The sequence below is a fragment of the Elephantulus edwardii genome, unplaced genomic scaffold, assembly GCF_000299155.1.
Source record: "Elephantulus edwardii isolate Elephantulus edwardi_28Jun2011 unplaced genomic scaffold, EleEdw1.0 scaffold00544, whole genome shotgun sequence".
Taxonomy (NCBI): Eukaryota; Metazoa; Chordata; class Mammalia; order Macroscelidea; family Macroscelididae; genus Elephantulus; species Elephantulus edwardii.
Genome location: NW_006400294.1, coordinates 147452 through 173319, shown reverse-complemented (window position 1 = coordinate 173319; position 25868 = coordinate 147452). Strand labels below are relative to the sequence as shown.

General features: G+C 37.5%; 1 protein-coding gene and 1 pseudogene across 1 annotated transcript in view; one reads left to right on the top strand and one right to left on the bottom strand.

Moving 5' to 3' along the window:
• NAALAD2 (N-acetylated alpha-linked acidic dipeptidase 2) overlaps positions 1-25868 on the bottom strand; it is a 114433-nt gene that overhangs the window by 74317 nt on the left and 14248 nt on the right. Inside the window, exons 4-6 of the mRNA XM_006903226.1 lie at positions 24957-25058; positions 23699-23824; positions 17461-17647 (exon numbers count right to left, since the gene is read on the bottom strand). Of these exons, the coding sequence (XP_006903288.1) occupies positions 17461-17647; positions 23699-23824; positions 24957-25058 (415 nt within the window). The remainder of the gene's footprint in view (positions 1-17460; positions 17648-23698; positions 23825-24956; positions 25059-25868) is intronic.
• LOC102876205 lies at positions 7403-8140 on the top strand (annotated as a pseudogene).

Sequence of the window (25868 nt, the reverse complement as noted above, 5' to 3'; positions counted from 1 at the left end):
AGATGCAGGTCAACAATGGATGAATGCACTGAGGCTGTGAAGGCTCTTTTCAAGCCCAAAGAGGTCAAGCCCAGGATCCCAAGAGGTGTCAACTGCAAGCTCAGCCGATTCGTCTACATCACCCATCTCAGGCTTAAGAAGTGTGATTGGACCTGCATTTTCTGGCTTAACTGGCCAAAATCCAAAGCCAAGGCTGACAGTAAGGCCAAAGCTCCAGCAAAGTGCTCAACTCAGGAACCAGCCAAGGCTGCAACCCAGGTGCCAGCTAAGGCCTCAACCTAGGCTCCTGCTCCAAGTAAGGCTCCTAAAGGTATCCAGGCCCCTGCAAAGCCTCCATAATTGAGTTCTCCATCTGAGGACGAAGGACTGGTGTTACCCCCTGGCTTGGTGCTATCTGCATGAGGCTGGTGTCCTCCTGTGCTGTACAAATAAAAAGGCAGGAAAAGGGGCGGGGGGCGGGGGAAGGAATACAATATTATTATGTATCCTTGTAATGCTCTCTAAATTTCAAATATATGTAACATAGTATGTGTGACTTGGACATTTAGGCTAAATTTCAACACTAATGAATATAATCTGTTCTATGTGTTGTTGTTGTTATGTGATGTTGAGTCCTAACTCATAGCTGACCCTCCAGTGGATTTTTAGAGGGAGCAAACTGCACAGTAGGAGACTGACCATCCTTTTCCCACATAGCAACTGGTGGATTCAAATTGCATGCCTTTGGGATTGTAGGACAGCTTGTTACCACTAGGCCATCATCAGCTGCCTCATTATAAGACAATGTTTCATTTTGCTAAGGTAGGAACAATCTCTAATTTATCTACTTAATATTTACCCCTATTTTAATGACTGTAATTTGATAGTATGAATTATGACAAATTATTGTTAACATTGAGAAGAATGGGAATCCCAGAATACTTAATTGTGCTCTTGTGAAACGTAGACCAAGAAGTGTACACCTAGTCCAGACAGAGCAAGGGATCACTACATAGTTTAAAATCAAGAAAGGTTACATCAGGGCTGTTTAATTTCTCTACATCTATTCAGTCTGTATGCTGTGCAAAACATATAAGAAGGTGGATTATATGAAGAAGAACTGGGCATCAGGACTAGAGGAAGACTCATTAACAACTTGTGTTATGGAAATGACACAACCATGCTTGCTGGAAGTGAGGAGGACATTAAACACTTGTTGCAGAACATCAAGTACTACAGCCTTCAATATAGACTGCATCTCAACATCCAGAAGATAAAAACTCTCACCACTAGACCAATAGGAGACATCATGATAGGGAAAGACTAAAGTTACCAAAAATTTCATCTTACTCAGATCCGCAATCAACACTATTGACAGTGGAGGAAAAAAAAAATCAAAAGACATGTGTGCCCTGGGGATACAGATACCCATCTGAGGATCCTTGCCTCTATGGCTGTGGGGCCATCCCAGGGGCCAAACAGGACAAGAAACTTTAGGACACAAAACTACAAGCAAAGACTCTTCTCACCTCTCTGCAAGAGGGAGGGCTGACCTGAGACCCCCAGCACACAAGCTGCTTAAGCTGGTGGATATGAAGTCTCACCACACCAGAGACGCTAACCTGCTAGAAAAAAGGTAAGATACGGGAGGATCTGTACCAAGAGCAAGCACTTTTCATTGCTGTGGGGAGATGGGACTAAGGCTTCCCTCATTTAGGTCCCTCCATCTGGGGATCCTTACCTCCACTGCTGCAGGGCCATCCCAGAGGCAAAAGAGGACAAGAGACTGTAGAACACACAAAGACTTTTCTCTGCTCTCTGCAAGAAAAAGGGCTGACCTGAAACCCCCAGCACACAAGCTGCTTGAGTTGGTGACCCTGATCTCCCACTACACCAGAGACAAAGGAAGACATTAAGGTGCAAGAGAAAAGAGACAAAGGAAGATATAAAGATGCAAGAGAAAGAGAAAAAGGAAGACATAATAGTACAAGACAAAGGTTGCATAAGAAATGATTTGTGTAGAGCACCTGATCTCACACCATTCAGCCACATCCTACATGAGGAAGGACAATAGAATTGGTGACAGGGCATGATATTAAGGTGAGATTCCTACAGGTTTGTGGTGAAGAATAAGGAGAACCTCAAGGACTTTAAGAAAGACAAATTTTCCCAGAAAGGACTCTCAGTAGATTGAGTGGCTCACCTCAAAGATTGAACATTTTGATTAGTCAACTAATCGGTAACATCATAAAGACAAGAATCACCAAAAGCTTTCACAGACACAATAGAAATGGCCTCACATATATTAAAAAAAACCTTCACATCATGTCAAAAGAGCAGCAGGCAGCTTCAAATACTGTGGGGAAAAAAACCCAAATTAAACCCTTTCCAAAAAAAGAGCAGAGAATCTTGCAATCCTCATAAATATCCCAAAGTCAAGAAGAAGTGGAGACATCTGAAATGCTATGAATGAAAGTACAAATGAAGGAAGAAACAATGAAAGCCAAAAATGCCACAAATAAAGGGAATAATCTTGAGGTAGAGAATAAGAATAAATATTTGCTGAAGAGTTATTTGAACAGCTATGGAAGAATTGCAAATGATGGAAGAAACAATGGAAACCATTAAGAAAGCAAACACCACAGACACACGGAGCCAGAAGAAATATATTGATGAGGAGGAACTTGCACAACTATGATAGAAAATGCAAAAAGTAGAAGAAGAAAATTTGAAACTATAGATAAAGAGGTACAAGAAATTAAAAGAATCATCAGAAGATAGAGAGGGTACAACGAACACAGTACTGGAAAGAACAGAAATGCATGAAAATGCAATTTAGAATATTAAGACTGAAATAGCAGAAGTTACCAACATGCTTAAAGGACAAAAAGTAGAACAGAAGAGATGGAGCAGTGAGTTAGTGAACTGGAAGACAAGAACTTCAAGGTAAACATACTAGTTAGAAAAATCAGAAATGAGACATAAAGAAAATGAAAAAAAATTAGAATCAAGTGGAATGACATAAAAAAAGAATACCATATGTATGATTGGAATTCCAAAATATGAGAGGGATCGAGGAATCTCTGAGAAAACCATGGGAGAGATAGCAAAAGGAAACTTCACAGTATTATGAAGAATGAGAAAATCCACATTCAGGAAGCTCAGTGAACACCAAACAGACTAGACTCAAAAAGGAAAACATCAAGACATATCATAGTCAAATTCTCCAAATAAAAGATAAGGGTAGAATACTGAAAATAGCACAAGAAAAACAGAGTCATCTACAAAGGAAAAGCAATTAGATTAATTTTTGATTTTTCAGCAGAAACCATGCAAGCAAGAAGACAATGGGACGGCATACACAGAAAATTGAAAGAAAACAATTGGCAAGAGAGGATCCTGTAGCTAACAAAGTTGTCCATCAAATATGAAGGAGAAATTACATCCTTTGTAGAAAAGAAGAAACTTAATGAATTTATAAAACAAAACCAAAACTACAAGAACACTTAAGGGAAGTCCTATAGACAGAGACACCAAAGGAAAGTAGGTGGATCATAGTAACAAGAATGAACTAAAAAATAAAACAACAAAATGGCAACAATATAAAACCTTGTCTGTCAATAATCACAGTTATTGTGAATGGACTAAATGCACTAATCAAAAGGGCAAGAGCAGCAGAATGGATAAAAAACAAAGTCCATCAATATGTTGACTACAAGAGATACATCTAAGAAATGAAGAGAAGGATAGACTCAGTATCAAAGGCTGGAAAAAATATACCAAGCAAATAGCATCCACAAAAAAGCAGGAGTGGCAATACTAATCTCTTATAAAATAGACTTCTAGATGAAAACAACCACAAAACATAAGGAAGGACACAATATTATGATTAAAGGCACAGTAGATCAAGAAGATATAACATTGGTCAACATCTATGCACCAAATGATAGACCTGCTAAATACATAAAACGACAGTAAAGAGAATTGAAGAAAGAAATAGATAGCACCACAGTAGTGGTGGGAGACTTTAACACACCACTCTCATCAAAGAACAGGTTAACTCAAAAGAAATTCAACAAAGATGCAGAAGATCTAAATTATACATTCAGTCAACTTGACCTTGTGGATGTATTTCAAGTACTGCAACCAACTAAAACCCAGTTCATTTTCTTCTCAAGTGCACATGGTACATTTTCCAGAATTGACCACATATTAGGACCCAAGGCAAGCCTCAAAAGAACTTAAAAAAAACCAAAACTTTGAAATCATACAAAGTGTCTTTGCAGACCACAATGCCATAGAACTAGAAATTAACCACAAGAGGATAAAGTTTATGAAACCACAAATGTGGAAGCTAAATAACACCCTGTTAGAGCACAATAGGGTTATAGAAGAAATAAAGAATGACATTTTAAAATTCCTCGGAAAAATAATAATGAAAATACAACATACCAAAACCTCTGGGATCTGCTAAGGCAATTTTGAGGGGCCAGTTTATAGCAATAGGCACACACACAAAAATTAAGAAAGAAGCAAAACTAATGTTATAATTCAGCACCTTCATTAAATAGAAAAAGAACAGCAATCTAACTCCATTGATTCTAGAAGAAAGAAATTAGAGGAACAAGAGCTGGAATCAACGAGATGGACAACATAAAAACAACTGAAGCCATCAACAAAACCAGGAGCTGGAATTTTGAAAGAGTACATACAATGGACAACCATTGGCAAACTTAACAAAAGGAAAAAAAAGGAGAAGACACTAATAACTCAATTAATTAATGATAGATGTGATATCACAACAGAATAAAGAAAATTAAATCACTAATACTTAAATATTATTAATATTTCCTTTTAAACAGAGTCCAGACCAGGATGCCCACTATCACGACTCTTATTTAATATTTTATTAGAAGTGCTTACTAGAGAAATACAACAAAGTGAAAGAAATAAAAAGCATGCAGATCCTCAAAGATATAGTTGAACTGTCACTATATGCAAATGATTTGATAGTGTATACAGTAAACAAAAAGGACTAAACAACAAAAATAAACCAAAAATCCTCTATTTGAGCTAGTAGATCAGTTTATTAGGGTTGCAGGATATGAAACCAAAGTCCAAAAAATTAATGTGATTCCTCTACAGTAACAAAGAAAACACAGAAAAGGAAATTAAGAAAGCAAGACCATTTACTTCAGTTTGCTCAGCCCCATGGTCAACACTCTTGGTACCAGCAGCCAGGAAATCAAAAAACGTATTGCGATCGGAAAGTCTGCTGTTAGGGACCTCTCTAAAGTACTCAAGAGCAACGGTGTCTCTCTGGAGACTAAGGTCCACCTGATACAGGCCATGGTCTTTGCAATCACTTGTTATGCATCAGAGAGTTGGACAATGACTAGGGAAGATAGGAGGAGAATTGATGCCTTTGAGCTGTGGTGCTGGAGAAGAGTATTGAATGTACCCTGGACTGCCAAGAAAACAAACAGACTCATCCTGGAGAGGGTTAAACCAGGCTACTCCTTGGAGGCAAGGATTCTGGGGCTTCGTCTGACATACTTTAGACATGTTGTAAGGAGAGACAGGTTCTTGGAAAGGGACATCATGCTTGGTAGGGTGGAGGGACAGTGCAGGAGGGGAAGGTCCTCTATGAGGTAGATTGATTCAGTGACTGGGGTAATCGGGATGGGTGTGTCAGAGGCAATGCGATTGGCACAGGATAGAGCAGGGTTTAGGGCTGTTGTACACAGGGTCACTATGAGTCGCAAACGACTCGACAGCACATAACAACAACAACAACAACAACAACAACCACAAATTAAGATACTTGGGGGTGAATCTAAGTAGAGATACAAAGAAAACTACAAAACATTTCTGCAAGACACAATAAAAAAAATCTAAATAAGTATAAAAATGTTCCTAATTTGTGGATTGGAAGATCCAGCATTGTGAAAATTACAATCCAACCAAAAGCAATCCACATGTTCAATGCAATCCCAATACTGGCACCAAATTCCTTTTTCAAGGAGATCAAAAGGAAATTATCAAATTTATTTGGAGAAGAAAGAGATCCAAAATAAGCAAAGCACTTCTGAAAAACAAAAAAGAAGTGGGAGGCATAGCACTCCCTGATCTCAAAACCTACTACACAGTGACAGTAACCAAAACAGTGTGGCACTGGTACAATGACAGACACATAGACCAACGAAACAAAATCAAGAACCCAGAAATGGATGCATCTATATATGGTCAAGTGATATTCGACAAGAAAATAAAACCTATCAAATGGGGAAATAACAATCTCTTCAACAAATGCTGCTGACAAAACTGGACTGCTACCAGCAGAAAGCTGAAATGCCATCCACATCTCACACCGTACACAAAAATCAACTCAGGGTGTATCAGAGACATGGGAGTAAAGCCTAAACCATAAAATTCATAAGAGATAACCTGGGCCCAAACTTAGAAGGTTTAGTGTATGGTATAAAGAGAGTGCCAAATACAGCCTGAAATGCACAATCTGGAAAGGATACAATTGATGAATGGGACTGACTTAAGACTAAATCTCTGTGCTTATCAAAACCTTTTTCACACAGGGTCAAAAGAAAGCCTACTAATGGGGAACAAACATTTGTCAATACTAGCTCAGATGAGGGTCTCAAACTCAAGAAAACTCAAGAAAAGTTTACAGAATATTTCTGTATCTATAGAAAAAAAAACTGATAACCTAATTACAAAATGGGCAAAATATATGGAACTGAGAAACAGATATTTGTATGCCAATGTTAATAGCAGGATTATTCACCATCACAAGAACATGGTAACTGCCAAAAAAATCCAATCACAACCAAATGGTTTGAGAAATTGTGGTAAATTCACACAATGGAATACTGTGCAGCACTCAGGAGGAAGATTTCAAAAAAATACCAAGTAACTTGGGTGAGGCTGGAGAGCCTTATGCTGAGTGAACTAATGCAGTATCTTAAGGACAAATACTGCATAAGACTATTACAGTAATAATAGATATGTATAAGAAGTCAAGGGAGGGAGGGATGAGAGCAGAATGGTGAGGATAGGTGTGAGCTAAACCACAGGGTTGCACAGGTTAGTGGGTGCAGTGAGGGAAGCAAGGAAAGGTGAAGGATCTGGGTGAAAAAAAACAGGGTACTATGGGCAAGGTCCAATGGTTATAAATTTTATAAAACACGAAAATGACTGTATAAACACAATGTGTATGAAGAATAGTGTTAAACATAATGTATGGGACCTTCGTAAACAAACCAATAATTAAAAAAAGAGTCAAATTAAGGAAAGTAAAAAAAAAAAAAAAGAAAGAAAATAAAAGACATGTTACCTTGGGAAAAATCTGCTGTCAAGGACCTCTCCAAAATGCTAAGAGCAAGGGTGCCAATTTTAAGACTAAGGCATGTCTGATCCAAGCCATGCTCTTTCAAATCCTTTCTGCGCATCTGGAAGTTGGACATCCCACCCCCACCACAGCATCAAGCATCAAATCACAGGGATCAAGATCACAGAGCTGAATCCTCACCTCATGTGTGCCTTCTGTCGGGATATTTCATCAATGCCACTATCACTATGGAGTGCCTGCATTCCTTCTTCAAACCCTACATTGTGTGCTACCTGAAGACCAACAAATACTGTCCTATGTGTGATTTGCAGGTCCACAAACCTGACCTCAACTGAGCAACAGATCTGACAAAACCCTCCAAGATATTGTCTACAAATTGGTCCCTGGACTTTTTAAAGATGTGAGATGAAAAGCAATTTCTATGTTGCTTATCCCCTGACAGAGGCTCCCAATGGTTCTAAGGAGGAACAGGGCAAGGTCCTAGAGCAGGAGAAGGGTCCCTGAATGACAAGGAGATCATCAGCCTCTCCAGTGAATTCTATGAGGGTGTTAGAGACCAAAAGGAGAAGAATACTCTGGAGAATGGGGAGATAGGGATTAGGAGAAGACAGGGAGGGGTGCACTCCCTGCAGTGCCCATCATGCACCTCACCAAGTTTCTCTACAAGATGGATGTACCAGCAAGTATGAGTCACTGAAGGACTACTACACCCTCAAGGATAGTGCCTGTATCAACCTATCTTTTTACTTTGGAGTAGCTGGTAGATTAACACTGGCAGAGAGGTTTAATCTTTAAGGCCGGACAACTTCTTATGGAAAATACCTGAAAGTTAAATATTTGGACTTAAACATTGGACTTATTACTTTGATCTCTGATCTATAACATCTTGAAGGCTTCTCTGTATTATGTATATAATTTTGCAATAAACTGAGTTCATATGTGTCAAATCAGAGAATTTCTCTGATTGTTCTTAACTAAAATCCTTGCAGAGCAAATAGTATTTCTATTTACTAGCAATTGGAAACAATTGGGAACAATTGGAAACTGAAATTATTTCATTTACAATAGTTTTAAAATATTAAATAAATTCTAATCAAAGAGTCACAAAATATATATAGTGAGAACTACACAATGCAAATAAATGGAGATTTAAACTTTGTTCATAGACCAGAATATTTAATATTGTTAAGATACAAATTTTTCCAAGTTAATCTACAGATTAAATTGAAATTAAATAAAAATACCAGGAGGGTCTTTGGTATAAACTGTAAATTTTATTCTAAAACTCATTTGAAAATACAAAGAACCTTTAATAACTAAAATTATTCTGAAAGAGATTAATTATAAGTTGAAAGATCTACAAGTGAAGTTCGAGGCTACTGTATTCAAAGGACTGAAATATTAATGTCAAAATAGACAGTTTAAAGGCAAATAGACAATATAGCAATAGAGCTACACACAATAATCTACTGGGTTTTCAGCAAAGTTGAAAAATAATTCTGTAGGGAAAAGTGATTCTTTTTTAGAAATAATGCTGGAAAAATGGAAATTCAGGAGCACAATAATAATTAATCTAGAAATCATACATGTGAAAGAAGAGGGTGCATCATGCAGATGGAGGTGACTGAGTCTGACTTATTCCCATTTATGAAGCTGCTAGGTTCAGAAATGCCACCTTCATGCTTTCTCACCTATTACCACCAACCATATGGGTTCATATTCACTGTTTACTCACTGACTTAGCTCACAGTTGTGCTACCGAGATATGGTTTATTAGTGAAATTGGTTGGGGAGTTGGAGATGCAAAGAATATCTTACAGTGTAAACCCAGGTTTAGTCCATCAGTCCCAAGCCTGATTAACAGCAAAACACAATTCCTGTGTTCACTTTGGTAGCACGTATACTAAAATTTGAATGATACAGAGATTACCATGACCCCTGCACAAGGATGACATGAAAATTTGCGAAATATTTGACATTTTTCAAAAAAGCAGAAGTGGCAATACTAATCTCTGATAAAATAGACTTCAGAATGAAAACCACCATAAAAGATAAGAAAGGCATTACATACTGATTAAAGGCATAATAGATCAAGAAGACATAACCTTGGTCAACATTTATGTACTACATGAGAGACCTGCAAAATACATAAAACAACAGTTGTTAACAGAATGGAAGAAAGAAACAGACAGCACCACAATAGTGATAGGAGATTTCAACACATCTCTATCACCAAAGAATAGGTCAAACCAAAAGAAACTCAACAAAGATTTAGAAGATGTAAACTATAGTCAGCCAACTCGACCTTGTAGATGTATTCAGAGCACTGCATCCAACTAAAACTCAATTCACTTTCTTCTCAAGTGTTTATGGTACATTTTCCAGAACTGATCACATATTAGAACACAAAAGCAAACTTAAAAATGTTGAAATAATACAAAGTAACCTCTCAGATCACAATGCCATAAAACTGGAAATTAACTACAGGAAAGTAAAGTTTACAAAACCACCCATGTGGAAACTGAATAACTTTCTGGTAGAACATAATTGGGTTATAAAAGAAATAAAGAATGAAATAAAAAAGTTCCTTGAAACAAAAATGAAAATACAACATACCAAAACCTCTGGGAAACAGCTAAGGCAGTTAGTCCTTAGGCAGTTCATAGCAACACACACACATCAAAAAAAAAAAAAAAGGAAAAAAAAAGAAAAATTAATGCTCTAACTCAAGACTTTCATAAAATCTAAAAAGAACAATAATTTAATCTTACAACCTCTAGAAGAAAAGAAATTATAAACACAAGGCCAAAATCAATGAGATAGAAAACAAAACAAAACAAAAAACAATTGAAACCATAAGTAAGATCAGGAGTCGGTTTTTTTAAAAGGTCAATAGAATTGACAAACTACTGGCAAACTTAATAAAAGGAAAAAAAAAAAGAGAAGACACAGATAACTCAATAAAAAATTATAACGGTGACATCACAACAGAACCAGATGAAATGAAATCGCTAATACCAGAGTACTATGAAAAGCTATACTCTGACAAATTTGAAAACCTACAGGAAATGGACATATTTCCTACTAAGTTTGACAAGGTCAAATATAGAACATTTGAACAGACCCATCACAAAAGAAGAAATTGAGTAAGTCATAAAATGACTTCCCCACAAAAAAAGCTCTGAACCAAATGGCTTCACAGCTGCATTCTACCAAAGATTCAGAGAGGATCTATCACCAATTCCATTTAAATTATTCTAAAAAGTTGAAAAATAAGGAATACTCCTAGAGTCATTCTATGAAGCAAGCATAACCCTAATGCCAAAACCAGGCAAAGATATTACCAAGAAAAAAAACTACAGACCAATATATCTCATGGATATAGATGCAAAAATCTTTAACAAAATACTAGCCAAGAGAATCCAAAAGCACTTAAAAAAATTCACCATGACCAAGTGTGATTCATAACAGGCATGCAAGGATGGTTCAACATAAGAAAAACAATCAACATAATACACCATATTAACAAAGCAAATAACAAAAACCATATTATCTTAGCAATTGATGCAGAAAAGGAATTTGACAAAATCCAACACCCCTTCCTGGTAAAGATACCCAGCAAAATAGAATAGAAGAAATTTCTTAAACATAGTGAAAAGTATACATATGCAAAACCAAGAGCCAATATCATTCTCAATGGAGTGTAGGGAACCAAAGAAATGTAAAGGACTGCATCCTTAGAATATGGCTGTGTGCTTTGCACACAGGTGTTTTCAGAAAGAAGATTGCAAGCAGATCTCACAAGGTACTCTGAGAAGAAAGATTACAAGCAGTTCTCATACATCTTTAGACACTGACTTTGATTATTATTCCGGCTCTTGATAAGGTTGTTGCAAGATGATACAAAGAAGTCTTGGTTGAATGTATCTAACTATGTACCCAGCCCATCCCAGCCCTAAGGTAATCTTAAGGTTTCTACTTGTACCGGCCCCCCTGGGCTCTATGATGTAACCCTTAAAGTTTCTATTTCCCTGTGAACCATCTCTTTGTTTTCAGAAGGTATAAATAAAGATGAGAGCAGGGAGAGAGGATCCAGTTCTCTCCTGTCTTGCTGTAACAGTCCTGTGTTGTCTCTATATCTTGTTTGTCTCTTGTGCCCTTATTTGTTACTTTTTTCCAGGCATAATTTCCCCCAGAGAAATGGAATAAGTGGTCCCATCAATGGAGAAAGACTAAAATAATTTTTCTTGTAAGCAGGGACCAGACATGGATGCCCACTGTCACCGCTTCAATATTGTATTGGAAGTAACTGCTTGAGCAATACAACAAGAGAAGGAAATAAAAGGCAAAGAGATAGTTAAACTGTCTCTATAGGCAGATGATAGGATAGTGTACGCAGAAAACCCCAAGGATTCAACAAAAAAACCTGTTAGAGCTAGTAGACTACTTTAAGATAGTGGCAGGACATAAGATCAATATTAAAAAATCAATGGGATTCTTCTACTATAACAAAGAGAACTCAGAGAAGGAAATTAAGAAAACACTACTATTTACAATAGCCAACCACAAATTGAGACACTTGGGAGTGAACGTAACTAGAGTTACAAAAGACCTAAGCAAAGAAAACTACAGACCATTTCAGCAAGACCTAAAAGAAATGGAAATAATAAATAGTATAATTAATAGAAATAATAAAATACCTAAAGAAATGGAAAAGTGTGCCCTGTTCATGGATAGAAAAACTCAATATTATGAAAATGACAATCTTACCAAAAGCAATCTAAATGTTCAACACAATCCCTCCCAATGGAGTTACCAAATTCATTTTTCAAGGAGATTGTCAAGTTTATGTGAAGAGGAAAGAAACTCTGAGTAAGCAAAGCAGTTCTGAGAAACAAAAATGAAGTGGGAGGTATAGCACTCCCTGACCTCAAAAGCTACTACACAGCGATAGTAACAAAAACAGCATGGTACTGGTGTAACAATAGGCACACATACTAGTGGAACAGAATTGAAATCCCAGAAATAGGCCCATGAAAAGAAAGCCTATCAAATAAAGCTATAAAAATAAAGCCTATCAAATGAGGAAATGACAACTTCTTCAACAAACAGTGCTGGTAAAACTGTACTGCTAACTGCAGAAAGCGGAAACAGGATCCACATCTCACACCATACACAAAAATCAACTCAAGGTATATCAGAGACATGGGAGTAAAGCCCAAAATGAGAAAGTTCATAAGAGAGAAACTGGAATCAAGCTTAGAAAGCCTAGTCTACATCATAAAGAGATTGCCAAATACAGCCAGAAATGCACAATCTGGAGATGATAAAATTGATGAATGAGACCTTCTAAAGATAAAATCTGTGTGCATATCAAAAACATTGTCCAAGAGAATGAAAGGAAAAACCTACTGAGTGGGGGAAAAAACATTTGCCAATACCATTTCAGACAAGAGACTCATATAAAAAGTTTATAGAAGCCTGTAGGGCTTCCACAAGTAAAAGACTGATAATCCAATTACAAAATGGACAAAAGACAAGGAAAGAATTTTTACAGAGGAAGTAATTTAGATGGCCAACAGACACATGAAGAAATGCTCAAAATCGCTATCAATAAGAGAGATGCCATCTGACTCCAGTAACAATGGCAAAGTTAAAAAGGACAGCAAATAATAAATTTTGGAGAGAATGTGGCAATATAGGCACTCTCATACATTGTTGATAGGATTGTAAAATGGTACAGCCACCCTGGAAGGCAGTTTGATGCCTCCTTAAAAAACAGAACATAGAAATTTCATATGAACCATCTATTCCTCTGCTTGGAATATACCCTGTGAGAATGAGAACTGAAGCATAAATGGAGACTTACTTGTACACCAATGTTCATAGCAGCATTATCCACCATTGCAAGAACATGGAAACAGTCCAAATGTCCACTCACAATTGAATGGATTGAGAAATTATGATACAATCATACAATGGAATATTACATAGCATGTAGGAGCAATGATTCTGAAAATTACTACTTAACTTGGGACTCAAGAGCATTATGCTAAGTGAACTAAGTCCCATAAGAACAAATATTATATAAAACCACTATTGTAGAAGGAGAATGAGGATTGGGAGGTGAGGGCAGTATTAGTCACAGGATTGCACAATTTGATGGGAGGGGTAAAAAATAAGAAAGATCTGGTATGAAAAACAATGTATACGAACTTTGTAGATAAACCAGTATGAAACATACACAAACACACACACACACACACACACACACACACTTTCTTAATTAGTAAAAGTCCTGGTGTCAGTTCAGCAATATAAATTTGAGAAGCCCCTGGGAGCTCTGGTAGCCTAGTGGCAAGAAATTGTGCTGAATCCCGATTGCACAAGGTTCAAATCCACCAGACTGTCCAGTAGAGAAGGAGGGGCAATCTCCTTCTATGCCAGTCTGGTCTGATCTGATCTGATCTGATGGTACACAACAAGAAAAAATAAAAAAGAAGCCTCTGGTTTCCTCAATTATCTAGGAAGGTTTGCCTTAAAGTAGTTTTAAGTCAGCTTCTCCAATTGTCCAGCAAGAACAGCAAAATTGTAAATGTGGCCTTTATCTCAGGGTGCCTTTGGTTACACCTTGCCACAGTATCTCCACCACCATCATCAGGGTCTTGCTACCAGAGTCTCACCACCAGGCTCTTGCCCTTACCAGGGTCTCCTTCTCACCAGGGTCTTGCTCCAGTGTCCCTCAAGTCTTGCTGTTTAATGTAGGAAGCACTCCTTCTCTTATCCTATTCCTATAGTTGTGGATGATTTGCAAGACAATGTGTCTATAGTTAAGGAAGTTGGTGACCAGAAAAGGCTAGTATAATGGCTAGAAAAGACAATTTTAAGCTGACTGCAATTCTTGTTATTGTTGTTTTTGTTGTTGTTATGTGCCATCAAGTTGCTTGCAACTCATAGAAACCCTATGTACAACAGCCCTAAACCTTGCTCTATCCCTTGCCAATCATAATGTCTCCAACACTCCTATCCCCATTACCCCAGAGATGGGATCAATTCATCTCATGAGGATCTTCCTCTCCTGCACTGTCCCTCCACTCTCCCAAGTATGTCCCTCTCCAACGACTGATCCCGCCTTGCAGCATATTGAAAGTATGTCAGACGGAGCTTCAGATACTTTCCCTCTAAGGAGCAGCCTGGCTTCATCCTATACAGGATGAACTTTGTTCTCCTAGCAGGCTATGGTATATTCAATACTCTTCCCCAGCACCAAAGCCCTCAGGCATTCACTCTCCCTCTATCATCCCTAGTCATTGGCAAGCTCTGTAATGCACATGTATCAGGTGCACCTTCATCTTCAGACTGACATCATAGCTCCTCAGTACCACAGAGAGATCTCTGACAGCAGACTTTCCCAATACAATTTGTCTTTTCATTTCCTGGCTGCTGGTACCAAGAGTGATGATTGTAAGAGCCAAGCAAACTGAAGCTGTCAACAATCTCAATCTCTTCATTATCCATCATGATGCTACAATTGGCCCAGCAGTAAGAATCTCTGTTTTCTTGATATTGAGCTTCAATCCATACTGAAGGCAGCAATCCTTTACCCTCTGTAGCAGGCTCTTCAGGTCCTCCTCAGTTTCAGCAAGCAAGATTGTGTCATACGCATAAAGCAGATAGCTGAGTCAACCTCCAATCCTGATGCCACACTTCTCATAGAGCCTAGCCTCCTGGATAATCTGCTTTGCATTTAATTGAAAAGATATGGATAGGACACATCCTTGATGCACACCCTTCCCAATTTTGAACCTTGCAGTGTTTTCTTGCTCTATTCTCATGACCGCCTCCTGGTCTTGGACCTCCTGGTCCAAGTATATATATTGTGCCTAAGCACAATCGAGTGTTCTGTGATTCCCATTCCCCTCAGAGCCAGTCACAATTTGTTATGATCTATGCAGTCAAATGCTTTTGAATAGACAATGAAACACAGACACATTCCCTCTGGTACTTTCTGCTTTTAGCCAAATCCATCTGATATTAGCTATAATATTCCTCGTTCCACAGCCTCCTCTAAATCTAGCCTGCACTCCAGGAAGTTCTCTGTTGATATGCTGTTCCAGTTGATTTTGGATAATCTTTAGCAGAATCTTGCTTGTATGTGATATCAAAGATATTATTCGATAATTTCCACACTGTGTCAGATCACCCTTCTTGGAATGGGAACAAATATAGATCTCTTCCAGTCAGTAGGTCAGTTGGTTGCCCTCCATATTTCTTGGCACAATTTGGTAAGCACATCCAGGGCAGTATCTGTTTGTTAAAATATGTCAATCGGTATGCCATCAATTCCTGGGGCCTTGTTTTTTGCCAGTTTTTCAGAGCAGGTTGAACTTCTTCCTTCATCACCACAGGCTCTTGCTCATACGTTGTTTCATGACATTCTTCTATGTCCACCAATTCCTTTTGGTACAATTACTCTGTATATTCTTTCCATCTTCTTTTAATGCTTCCTGGATCATTTAATATTCTGCCCAAAGCATCCTTAAGTATTTCAACATGAGGTTTGAATTTGTTCTTCAGTTCCTTCAGCTTAAGAAATGCTGAGCGAGTTCAGCCCTTTTGATATTCTGACTCCAGCTCCTTGCATATTTCATTGTAATACTTTGTCTTCTCATGCTGCCCTCTGAAATATTCTGTTCAACTCCTTAATATCTTGATTTCTTCCCTTTGCTTTGGCTTCTCAGTGGTCCAGTGCAATATTTAGAGTTTCTTCTGACATCCATCTTGGTCTTTTCTTCCTCCTCTGTCTTTATAATGACCTTTTGCATTCTTCTTGGATGATATTCTTGATATCCTCCCACAGCTAAGACTAGGAAGAAGGATTGGCCATCCACTTCCGAAATAGCAGGCCTTTGAAAACCCTATGTATGGGAACAGAAGGAGGCACAGTTGTAAGCAGACAGTAGTGATTGGAACATGGAATGTAAGAACCAAAAATGTAGGAAAACTGGATATTGTTAAGAAGGAAATGGAACACATAAATATTGGCATACTATGTACTGGCGAAATAGCTGGACTGGCATGGGACATTTTGAGTCAGAGTATCATTTGATCTCCTATGCTGGAGATGAAAAGGTGAGAAAAAAATGGATTGTTTTCACAGTTAAAAAAAGTCATTTCTAGATCCATCTTGAATTATAATGTTGTGAATGACAGGATAATAGTATCCATATGCATACAAGGAAGTCCAGTGAATACCACCATCATTCAAATATATGCACCAACAACCAGAGCCAAAGAGGAGGAAACAGAAGATTTCTACCAACTTTTGCAGTCAGAGATTGATCGAACATGCAATCAAAATGCATTAATAATAATGGGTGACTGGAATGCAAAAGCTGGAATAGAGAAAAAGGATCAGAAGTTGGAAAATATGGACTTGGTGACAGAAATGAAGCTGGAGATAAAATGATAGAATTTTGCACAATCAATGACTTATTCATTGCAAATACATTTTATAAGAAACATAAACACAGGCTATACACATGGATTTCACCTGATGGTATGCATAGGCATCAGATCGATTACATCTGTGGAAAGAATTGCAGGAGAACCTCAGTATCAGCTGTGAAAACTAGGCCAGGTGCTGATTGTGGAACAGATCACCAATGACTCATATACAAGTTCAGGCTGAAGCTGAGGAAAATTAAATCAAGTCCACAGGAACCAAAATTTGACATGTCATTACCAAATATTTTTTCCCAGTCTGTGGCTTTCCTTTTTACTCTGTTGAAGAAGTTTTTAGAAGGACATTTATTTAAACAAACCTGGCAGTGCTCCCTTCTGTTGAATGTGAAATCCTTGTGAATCAGAATCAACTTGTCACCTAACAACAACATAACACTTATAAAAGTTAAAGAACATCAATATCCATCTCTCATCCCTATATGTATTGAAAATTTAAAATTTAATGAAGGGGAAATGTTTCTTGAATTTCCAAGAACAATAATCCAAAATATTGCAATTGCATGTCATTTTAATGTCACTCTGAAGATATTTAATTTTGTCCCGTTTATAAGAAGCAAGAATTTCTTGACCTTAACAGACTCAATCCTTACCTTTAGCTGGATAGCCTGGAGTAAGTGGGTCACCAGCACCATTCAAATTTAACACATTCCCTCTCTGAGCTCCAGTTCCAGGAAGATTCCATCCTTTGGGATATGACTCTACCCCAGGAGCAGTGTAGTCAGCTGGATCAGAATACAAGATGATTCCTATAGCTCCCGCTAACATGGCATTTTTAACCTACAAGGATAATATATACTTCATAAGAAAAAAATAACAAATGACATATGTTTTGTATTTTAAGGAATTTTACACACTACTGCTTCTTACACTACTAAACATTAAGTTCTCTTTGCCATAAATAAAATTCAAGTATCACACTTACCGAATACAACTCTACTCAAATCCTTGTCTATAGAACATTTTTAATGACCAAAAAAAATACAAAATTAATGTTTCTCTTCTTTGTATTATTTCTATAGTTTTGTATTATTTTTATAGTTTCTATGTATTTCTATTGTAAGATGAGTCGTAGAGTTTTAAAATATTTTTTAAATGTCTGTCTGCCCAACTAGACTGTGTGTTTTGGTTTTTGTTCTGAAAATATTTTTCACCATTCATCCTATAATATATGGCACATGATAAAGTAGGCAACTTAACTCTTCCTACTTCCTCTCTGTAATTCCTTCCTTTGGGTTCTATCCTTAGGGAAAGTCTACCCTTTTTCTTATATGGTTGCTTATTCTATGGATTGAGTGGCTTTCTAGAGTTATTGATCAATAAGCCTGCCTACCATTTAGCTGAAAGTTGAACCACAGAGGTAAGATTCGTTGCAAGATAGAAGGTTTACTAAGGACAATAATCTTCAGGGTTTCACCAGTCTATCAGATCAGTAAGCCTGGCTTTTAAAATGTTTTTGTTTTGTTTTGTTTCATATTCACCTCCCTCAACTACTCAATCCCCCTGTCCCCCGCCGAGTCTATTTAGGATCGATCTTCTAATGTGACCTTTTTTTGAGTGATTAGGAGTAGTAACTGGTTTTAGTGTTATGGAAGTTGAGACTGCATGGTCTATCAGTTCTTTGAGTTAACTGTTTCTATATGTCTTTGCTTTGCTTCCTTTTCCTTTTTTTTTCTTAAAAAAAATGGGGGGAACGATGGTTGTACCTTAAATGGTGGCTTGCTCACCAAAGTAGTACATAGAACATTGTCTTTGTGGTCTATATTATAGCAATTGACCTTGATGATCCTAAGACCATAGTCCCAAGGTCAATAACCAGCAACTTATTTCTCAAGGTGTTTGGTTATGATTAAAAAGCTTATATATTTTGGTCTCCTGTTGCCCTTGCTATATATCTATATCTATCTACCTCTATCTCTATCTCTATCTCTATCTCTATCTATATATATATATATCATTGCTATTGTTGTTATGTTCTATAGAGTCAGAATCGACCTGTAGCTGACCCTCCAGTGGGTTTTTATATATATAAAAGGGAGCTCTGGTGGCCTACTGGCAAGAAGCTCTGCTGCAATTTCAAAGGCACACAGTTCAAGGCCACCAGCTGCTCTGCAGGAGAAGGATGGGCAATCTCCTCCTGTGTGATTAACTGCCTCTGAAAACCCACCAGCTGTGTGTTGGTTCCAACTCCATGATAAACAACAACAACATTTATATAATAATTTAGTAAAAATGTAGATCATATATTTACATAAATGTAGACATATTCTAATAAAAATTTCTTCATAATCAGAATATTATACAAAAAGCTATTTAGTTAGGAATACAGATTATTCCTTCACTAGAACACATTTCAATATTCAGAGAATATGTTTACAAATTGCAGGAATTAAAAACCGAAACAAGATAAATTGTAGGTATAACCTGTCACAACTTTTTGGAGGGCTAGTCAATGATGTTTATCAGTTCTGAAAGATTCTACTAAGTCATAGGGAGCTCTAGTAACTTAGTAGTAAGAAGCTTTAGAGCAATACCAAAGGCAAATGATTTGAATCCATCAGCTGCTCTATAGGAAAAGAATGGGAAATCTCCTTCTCATTCAATTTACTGCCTCGGAAAATTACTGGAGAGTCAACTATGAGTTGGGTTTGACTCAAAGGCACACAACAACAGCAACATACTATGATGTAGCTAGTACACTTCAAGAATCATTATAAAAGTCTTCACACAAATGCTTAGTTATAAAGGATAAGCATGTTCACAGAACTGATTTTTAGTGTAACAAATTTCAAATAAGCCAAGTGTCCATCAAAAGGAGAATAAGTGAATTAATTGTTTATTAATTTTAATCCGTGGCCCTCGGGCCTGTCTTTCATTGTTTTTCTTCAGACATTCCTCTAGGTCATATAGCCCTGGTGTACAAGTTGCCGTACCATGGTCACTTGTGGTTGCTGTGAGGCTGAACACTGTGACACTGATGTGTCAAATGTGTTAACGGGTGGCTACCCAATGTGGACAGAGAGTGGGGTGGAGCTCGCCGATTAAAACAAGCTTGGAAGGAGGAGTGCCATCCACTTCCATAATAGCTTGCCTCTGGAAACCCTACAAACCTGGAGAGAGGATGAAAGGTACCCAAGCATTGAGGACTCTCCTTCATAGGGTCGCTATGAGTCGCCTGCGACTCGATGGCACTTAACAACATAACAACAACAATTCTAAAAAATTAGTTTAAGCCATTTAAAACAATGACATATTCACTTAATAGAAATTACTTTAAAAAATAACTTCATATCATTCATTATCAAACGCTTTCAAATATTAACTAATATTAATCTTAATATTAACTTATTATTATTAACTTAATATTAACTAATATTAATCTTAATAATGACTGTATATGAGTATACTATTTTTAGTTTCCCATTTTATATATAAGGAAATACTGGCACAGAAAAATTAAGCAATTGCTCAGGGTAAAAAATATAGAGAAAAGGGGAGTTCAGACAAGACTGGAACCCAGTCAGCATGAATCAATAATACTATCTTCTTAGCCACTACATTGTGTAACTCAAAGATTAACACAGAAAAAGAACTATGATTATAGCTTAATGAAAAAGGAAGTTTTACCATATATTATATATATAAATGTACATATGCATACTATGCAAGTGTGTAGTCCCTTTTTTAATACAAAACCACAATGTGTGTAAAATATGCATACAGACCTATACACACTGATTATTTCTATTTCACAGAAAAAAATCTGGAAATATCTATTGAGGTGAATTACAACTGGGCAATAAATTTGGGTAATGAGGAGAAGTAATTTAGTATCTTTGCTTATATATTTACATTTCTAGTAATAAGATAAAAACAAATATACAAGCACAGGCAGACCAGAGCAAAGGCAGGCCAGAGCAAAGGCAGAATACCAAAAGCAGGATGCCAAAAGTGGGCCTGACAGCTGGGATTTGAGTAAGGTTCCTGCCTGTGCCAAATCAGCATAAGTCTGCACACATGCCTGCCTAGCATTCGTATGTGCATGTGCCCTGCTTACATGTCTGTCTCATACCCATACACATCCCATGCTTGTGCCCACCCTACACCTGTCCCATGGCTGTGCCATGCCTTGCCCACACCGTGCCTGTGCCTGCCCAGCACCTGTACCTCTACACTCTGCTTTGCATCTCCTCACGTTCAGTCAGCTAACTGCCTTTAGTCCAGAAAGCCTTGATTTGCAATATTTAAAAGCAGAAAAGGCTGCTTTCACAGGCCCTGAACTGAAACTTCCTTTGGGTCAGAAATTCAGAGAGAAAAGCAGGCAAGGTAACTGCCCAACCCTCTTCTGGAACAGTGACTTCAGATCAAGAACTTATCATCGCCTCAGGAATGAAAAATTCTACCACAGCTATGTCACTTAAGAAGGAGGCTACCTCACATCCCACACAAGCCCAAAGCAAGATGTTACCCCAAAAGGTGACATAGTATCAATAAATTTTCTGAAGCCAGAAGTCTGATGGAACTTACTGACACAGAATTTCAAAGGACAATGAATATTTTCAATGGATGAAAGACAAATTTGAAGAATTACAGGACACTGCAAGCAAAACCCAGAAGGAGCTTAAAAAAACAATACAAAACACTGCAGATAAAAGAAATGAGGCAATAAAATCCCCTGAAAAACAAAAAAATCACAATCCAAAATATGAGGTCCAAAGTTTCATAGAGGGACAAATTAACAGAGTTGAAGAGATGGAACACAGAGCCAGTGAAATAGAAGATAGAATTATTACCACTGATCTTCTAGAGCAAATTCAAACCTCGAGTTGCTATAATCAAGGATGCTTTAGGCAGAATATTAAATGATCCAGGAAGTATTAAAAGAAGATGAAAATATTTATTGAGTCACTGTATCAAAAGGAATTGACAGACACAGAAGAATTTAATGAAACAATATATGAGCAAGAGCCTATGGTGATGAAGGAAAAAGTTCAGGCTGCTTTGAAGGAAATGACAAAAAATAAGGCCCCAGGAATAGATGGTATACCAGTTGACATATTACAGCTAACAGATGCTGCCCTAGGCATGCTCACCAGATTGTACCAAGAAAAATGGGGAACAACCTCCTGGCCAACTGACTGGAAGAGATCTATATTTGTTCCCATTCCAAAGAAGGGTGACTCAACAGAGCATGGAAACTATCGAACAGTATCATAGATTTCACATGCAAGCAAGATTCTACTGAAGGTTATCCAAAAATGACTGGAACAGCACATCAGCAGAGAATTGCCAGAAGTCCAGGCTGAGTTTAGAAGGGGTCGTGGTACTAGGGACATTGTAGCTAATGTTAGATGGATCTTAGCTGAAAGCAGGGACTACCAGAGGAATGTCTATCTGATTATGTAAAGGCATTTGAAAGTGTGGATCGTAACAAACTGTGGTTGACTCTGAGAAAAATGGGAATCCTAGAACACTTGATAGTGCTAATACGAAACCTACACTTGGACCAAGAGGCAATCGTCAGAACAGAGCAAGGAAACACTGTATGGTTCAAAATTGAGAAGGGCATATGACAGGGATGTGTTCTGTCTCCATACCTTTTCAACCTGTGTGCAGAACAGATTATCAGGGAGGCTGGACTCTATGAGGAGAAATGTGGTGTCAGGATTGGTGGAAGATCTTTCAACAATCTGCGTTATGCAGATGACACAACCCTGCTTGTGAAACTAAGGAGGACCTGAAGCACTTGCTACAGAGGGTCAAGGCCTGCAGCCTTCAATATGTATTGAGGCGCAATATCAAGTAGACAAAGATCCTCACCATTGGACCAATTGGTAGCATCAGGATGGATGGTGAAGAGATTGAGGTTGTTCACAGCTTTGGTTTGCTTGGCTCCACAGTCAACAACATTCTTGGCATCAGCAGCCAGGAATTAAAAGACATACTGCAATGGGAAAGTCTGCTGTTAGGGACCTCACCAAAGTACTGAAGAGCAATGGTGTCTCTCTGGAGACTAAGGTGTATCTAGTATAGGCCATAGTCTTTGCAATCATATGTTAGGCATCAGAGAGTTGGATAATGACTAGGGAGGATAGAAGGAGAATTGATGCCTTTGAGCTGTATTGCTGGAGAAGAGTATTAAGGGTACCATGGACTACTAAGAACAAACAGACTCATTCTGGGCTGCTCCTTGGAAGCAAGGATACTGAGGCTTCGTCTGACATACTTTGGACATGTTGTAAGGAGGGACCAGTCCTTGGAGAAGAACATCATGCTTGGGAGGGTGGAGGCCCTGTGTGAGTTGGACTGATTCAGTTACGGGGGTAATTGCAGGGTGTATTGGAGACAGTGCGATTGGCACAGGACAGAGCAGAGTTTAGGGCTATTGTACCCAGGATCGCTATGAGTCGGAAGCGACTGGACGGCACATAACAACAACAACAACTCTATATATAATTTTAAATTAAAACATTTTCATTTCTAAATTTGTTAATTCTTCCAGTGAGAAGTGACTTGTATGCTGGTTTTGTAGAGGTTTTAAATGTCACTGGAAGAGATTGCTCATCTTTCTCCCTCAGAGTTCCCTGTTGAATTGCCAAATGGACACAGCCCTTGGGGTAGCAACACAATTCCCTACATACAATGTCACCAAAGCTACATCTAGGTATGTGAAGTAACAGAAAACCAGGATTTTCTGTTAGAAAAACCATAAAAATTCAAGAACAGTATTATGAAAATAATTTTAAGAACTATCATACAAGCTGATTATTCACATTAACAGGAGATATCCTACCTCCTTGCCTCTAGAAAAGAAAGCAAAAACCATATTACTTTATTTCCTCTGAAGATTTTCCCATATCTTGCAATCACAATCTTTCCAGTGCAGTTGATGTTCATTTCTCTTTCTAATTTGAAAAAATCTTCAGTACGAGCATAATTGACATATATAAGATCTCCCTGTAGAGAAGAAATAACAACACAGTAACAATAGCAACAACAACAACAACAACGACACACATACACAACATTGTTATATTAAAGAGAAAACTAAACAAACTTATTCTGCAGTACAGAATCATCAAAAGTTGTCTTTCCTGGTTTATGGCTAATAAAAAGGAATGTTAGAGAAATCTTTAGGTACTTTTTCAACATTCTCTACAGTTAGAAAATATATGACAACGAACAAATATATGTTTTATATGTGGCCCTGTTTTAAAGAAATTGCCATTGTATATGGAGCTCAAGAATAGAAACTTCTATTTCTTGAAAATTCCCAAGGTATGGTTTTTAAGAAGTTTGGTGGTGTTTAAGAACTTCTATGATACAATCCATAAAATCAAAAGTAAAGATTTTGATCAAAGGAAATAAATACATACAAATACTTCTTTTCCTTCTGAACTCAAGGCATGTTCAGCAGTTACACTACTATTTCAGGGCAGTGTCTGCTTAGCATCTGTTGTTGGGTTGTGGGGTTTTAGGGTTTTGTTTTTCTTTTTAATTTTCTGTCATTTCCCCCCCCCCACATTTGTTTTTCTTAGGAGGAGGTGTTGTTAGGTGTCATTAAATTGAAACTGACACATAGCTGATCCTCCAGAGGGTTTCAGAGGCAGTTAATATCATGAGAGGAGCTAATAATAACATTGTTCTCCCTTGGAGCACCTGGTGAATTGAACTGAATGCATTAGGGGAAGAGAGGTACATCACTGAATTTCAAACTATGGATTAGCAAATATGGGTCATTCAGTTCCCTAGATTTTAATTTTTTTGTAGTCTTTTATTAACTAGGCTCATTTATTTGATTAATTGCTTAAAACATCATTAGATTGTCTGGAATATCTAAAATATCTATATAATATTTTAAAAGATATGCATACTCAGTTGTTTGAGTTTTATTTTTTTATTCCTTTGCTCTCATTTCTCATTGTTTTAGGTTAAAATAATTCTCATCCTCAAGCTACTTGTGTTTCTGTATCACAACCCTCAAATACCTCATTGCTAAGCTCCCTTTGATTTTAGTCTTCTACCTAAGTTTTATATAACAAAGAAATATATAAATGTTTTAATTTTTTAAAAAAAGTCTTTATTTTACCTCAGGTGAGCCTTGTGCTGAGAAAGCATTATATGGTGGTACGATATTTGTAACATTTTCATAGCCGTCTGGTGCCAGCTCACTGTACGATGTTTTGAAAATCTACCAAGAATTGAAAGACATCAAGTTGGAAAGAATGGTTGTAGACTATTATGAAAGAATAATTTTGAATTTATCATTATCAAATACGTTATTGACTGCTTCTACATTCCCTATTCCTAATAACAATGCCATAAACTAGCACCTTGTACTAGATACTAAAAATAATCTAGAACTTCACTTTGGCCAATCACTTAGTCTTATAATGTTACTCTTTAATTTCAACTCACAGTGACCTCCAATCAGGTTCTTAAGGCTGTGATCTTAACAGGAGGGGATTGCCCATCTTTCTCCTCTGGTGGATTTGAAACCCTATGCACTCTCCACCTTTTGGTTAGGAGCAGGCAGCAGTCTATGAACTACACCACTAAAGTACCCTAATTAATTCTCTGAACCATGCTTCTTTGTCATTCCTGTTAATATATATTATGGGTTCGACTATGTTTCCCAAATACATGTCTTATAAATCCTAACCTGTATGCCTATTGTTATATTTCCATTGGGAAAGAGGTTTTCTTTTCTAGGTTAATTAGGCAGGATTGATGTAGGATATATTTTGAATTAAACTCTAACGACATAGATAAACTTGCAGAGTAGAGATAGAAGAAGACTGATGGCAATCCATTTAGAAGTCTCCAAGGAATCAGGAAAGAATCTGAAAAGACAAGGATGTTCCTTTGAGCACACAGAGAAAGTTTTCCCTAGAGCTAGCACCTTGAATTCAGACTTACACATTGGGGGGGGGGAGGAGGGGAATTCTGTTTGTTAAAATTACTCATTTTCATGATTTCTTTTATTAGCAGCATCACAGAA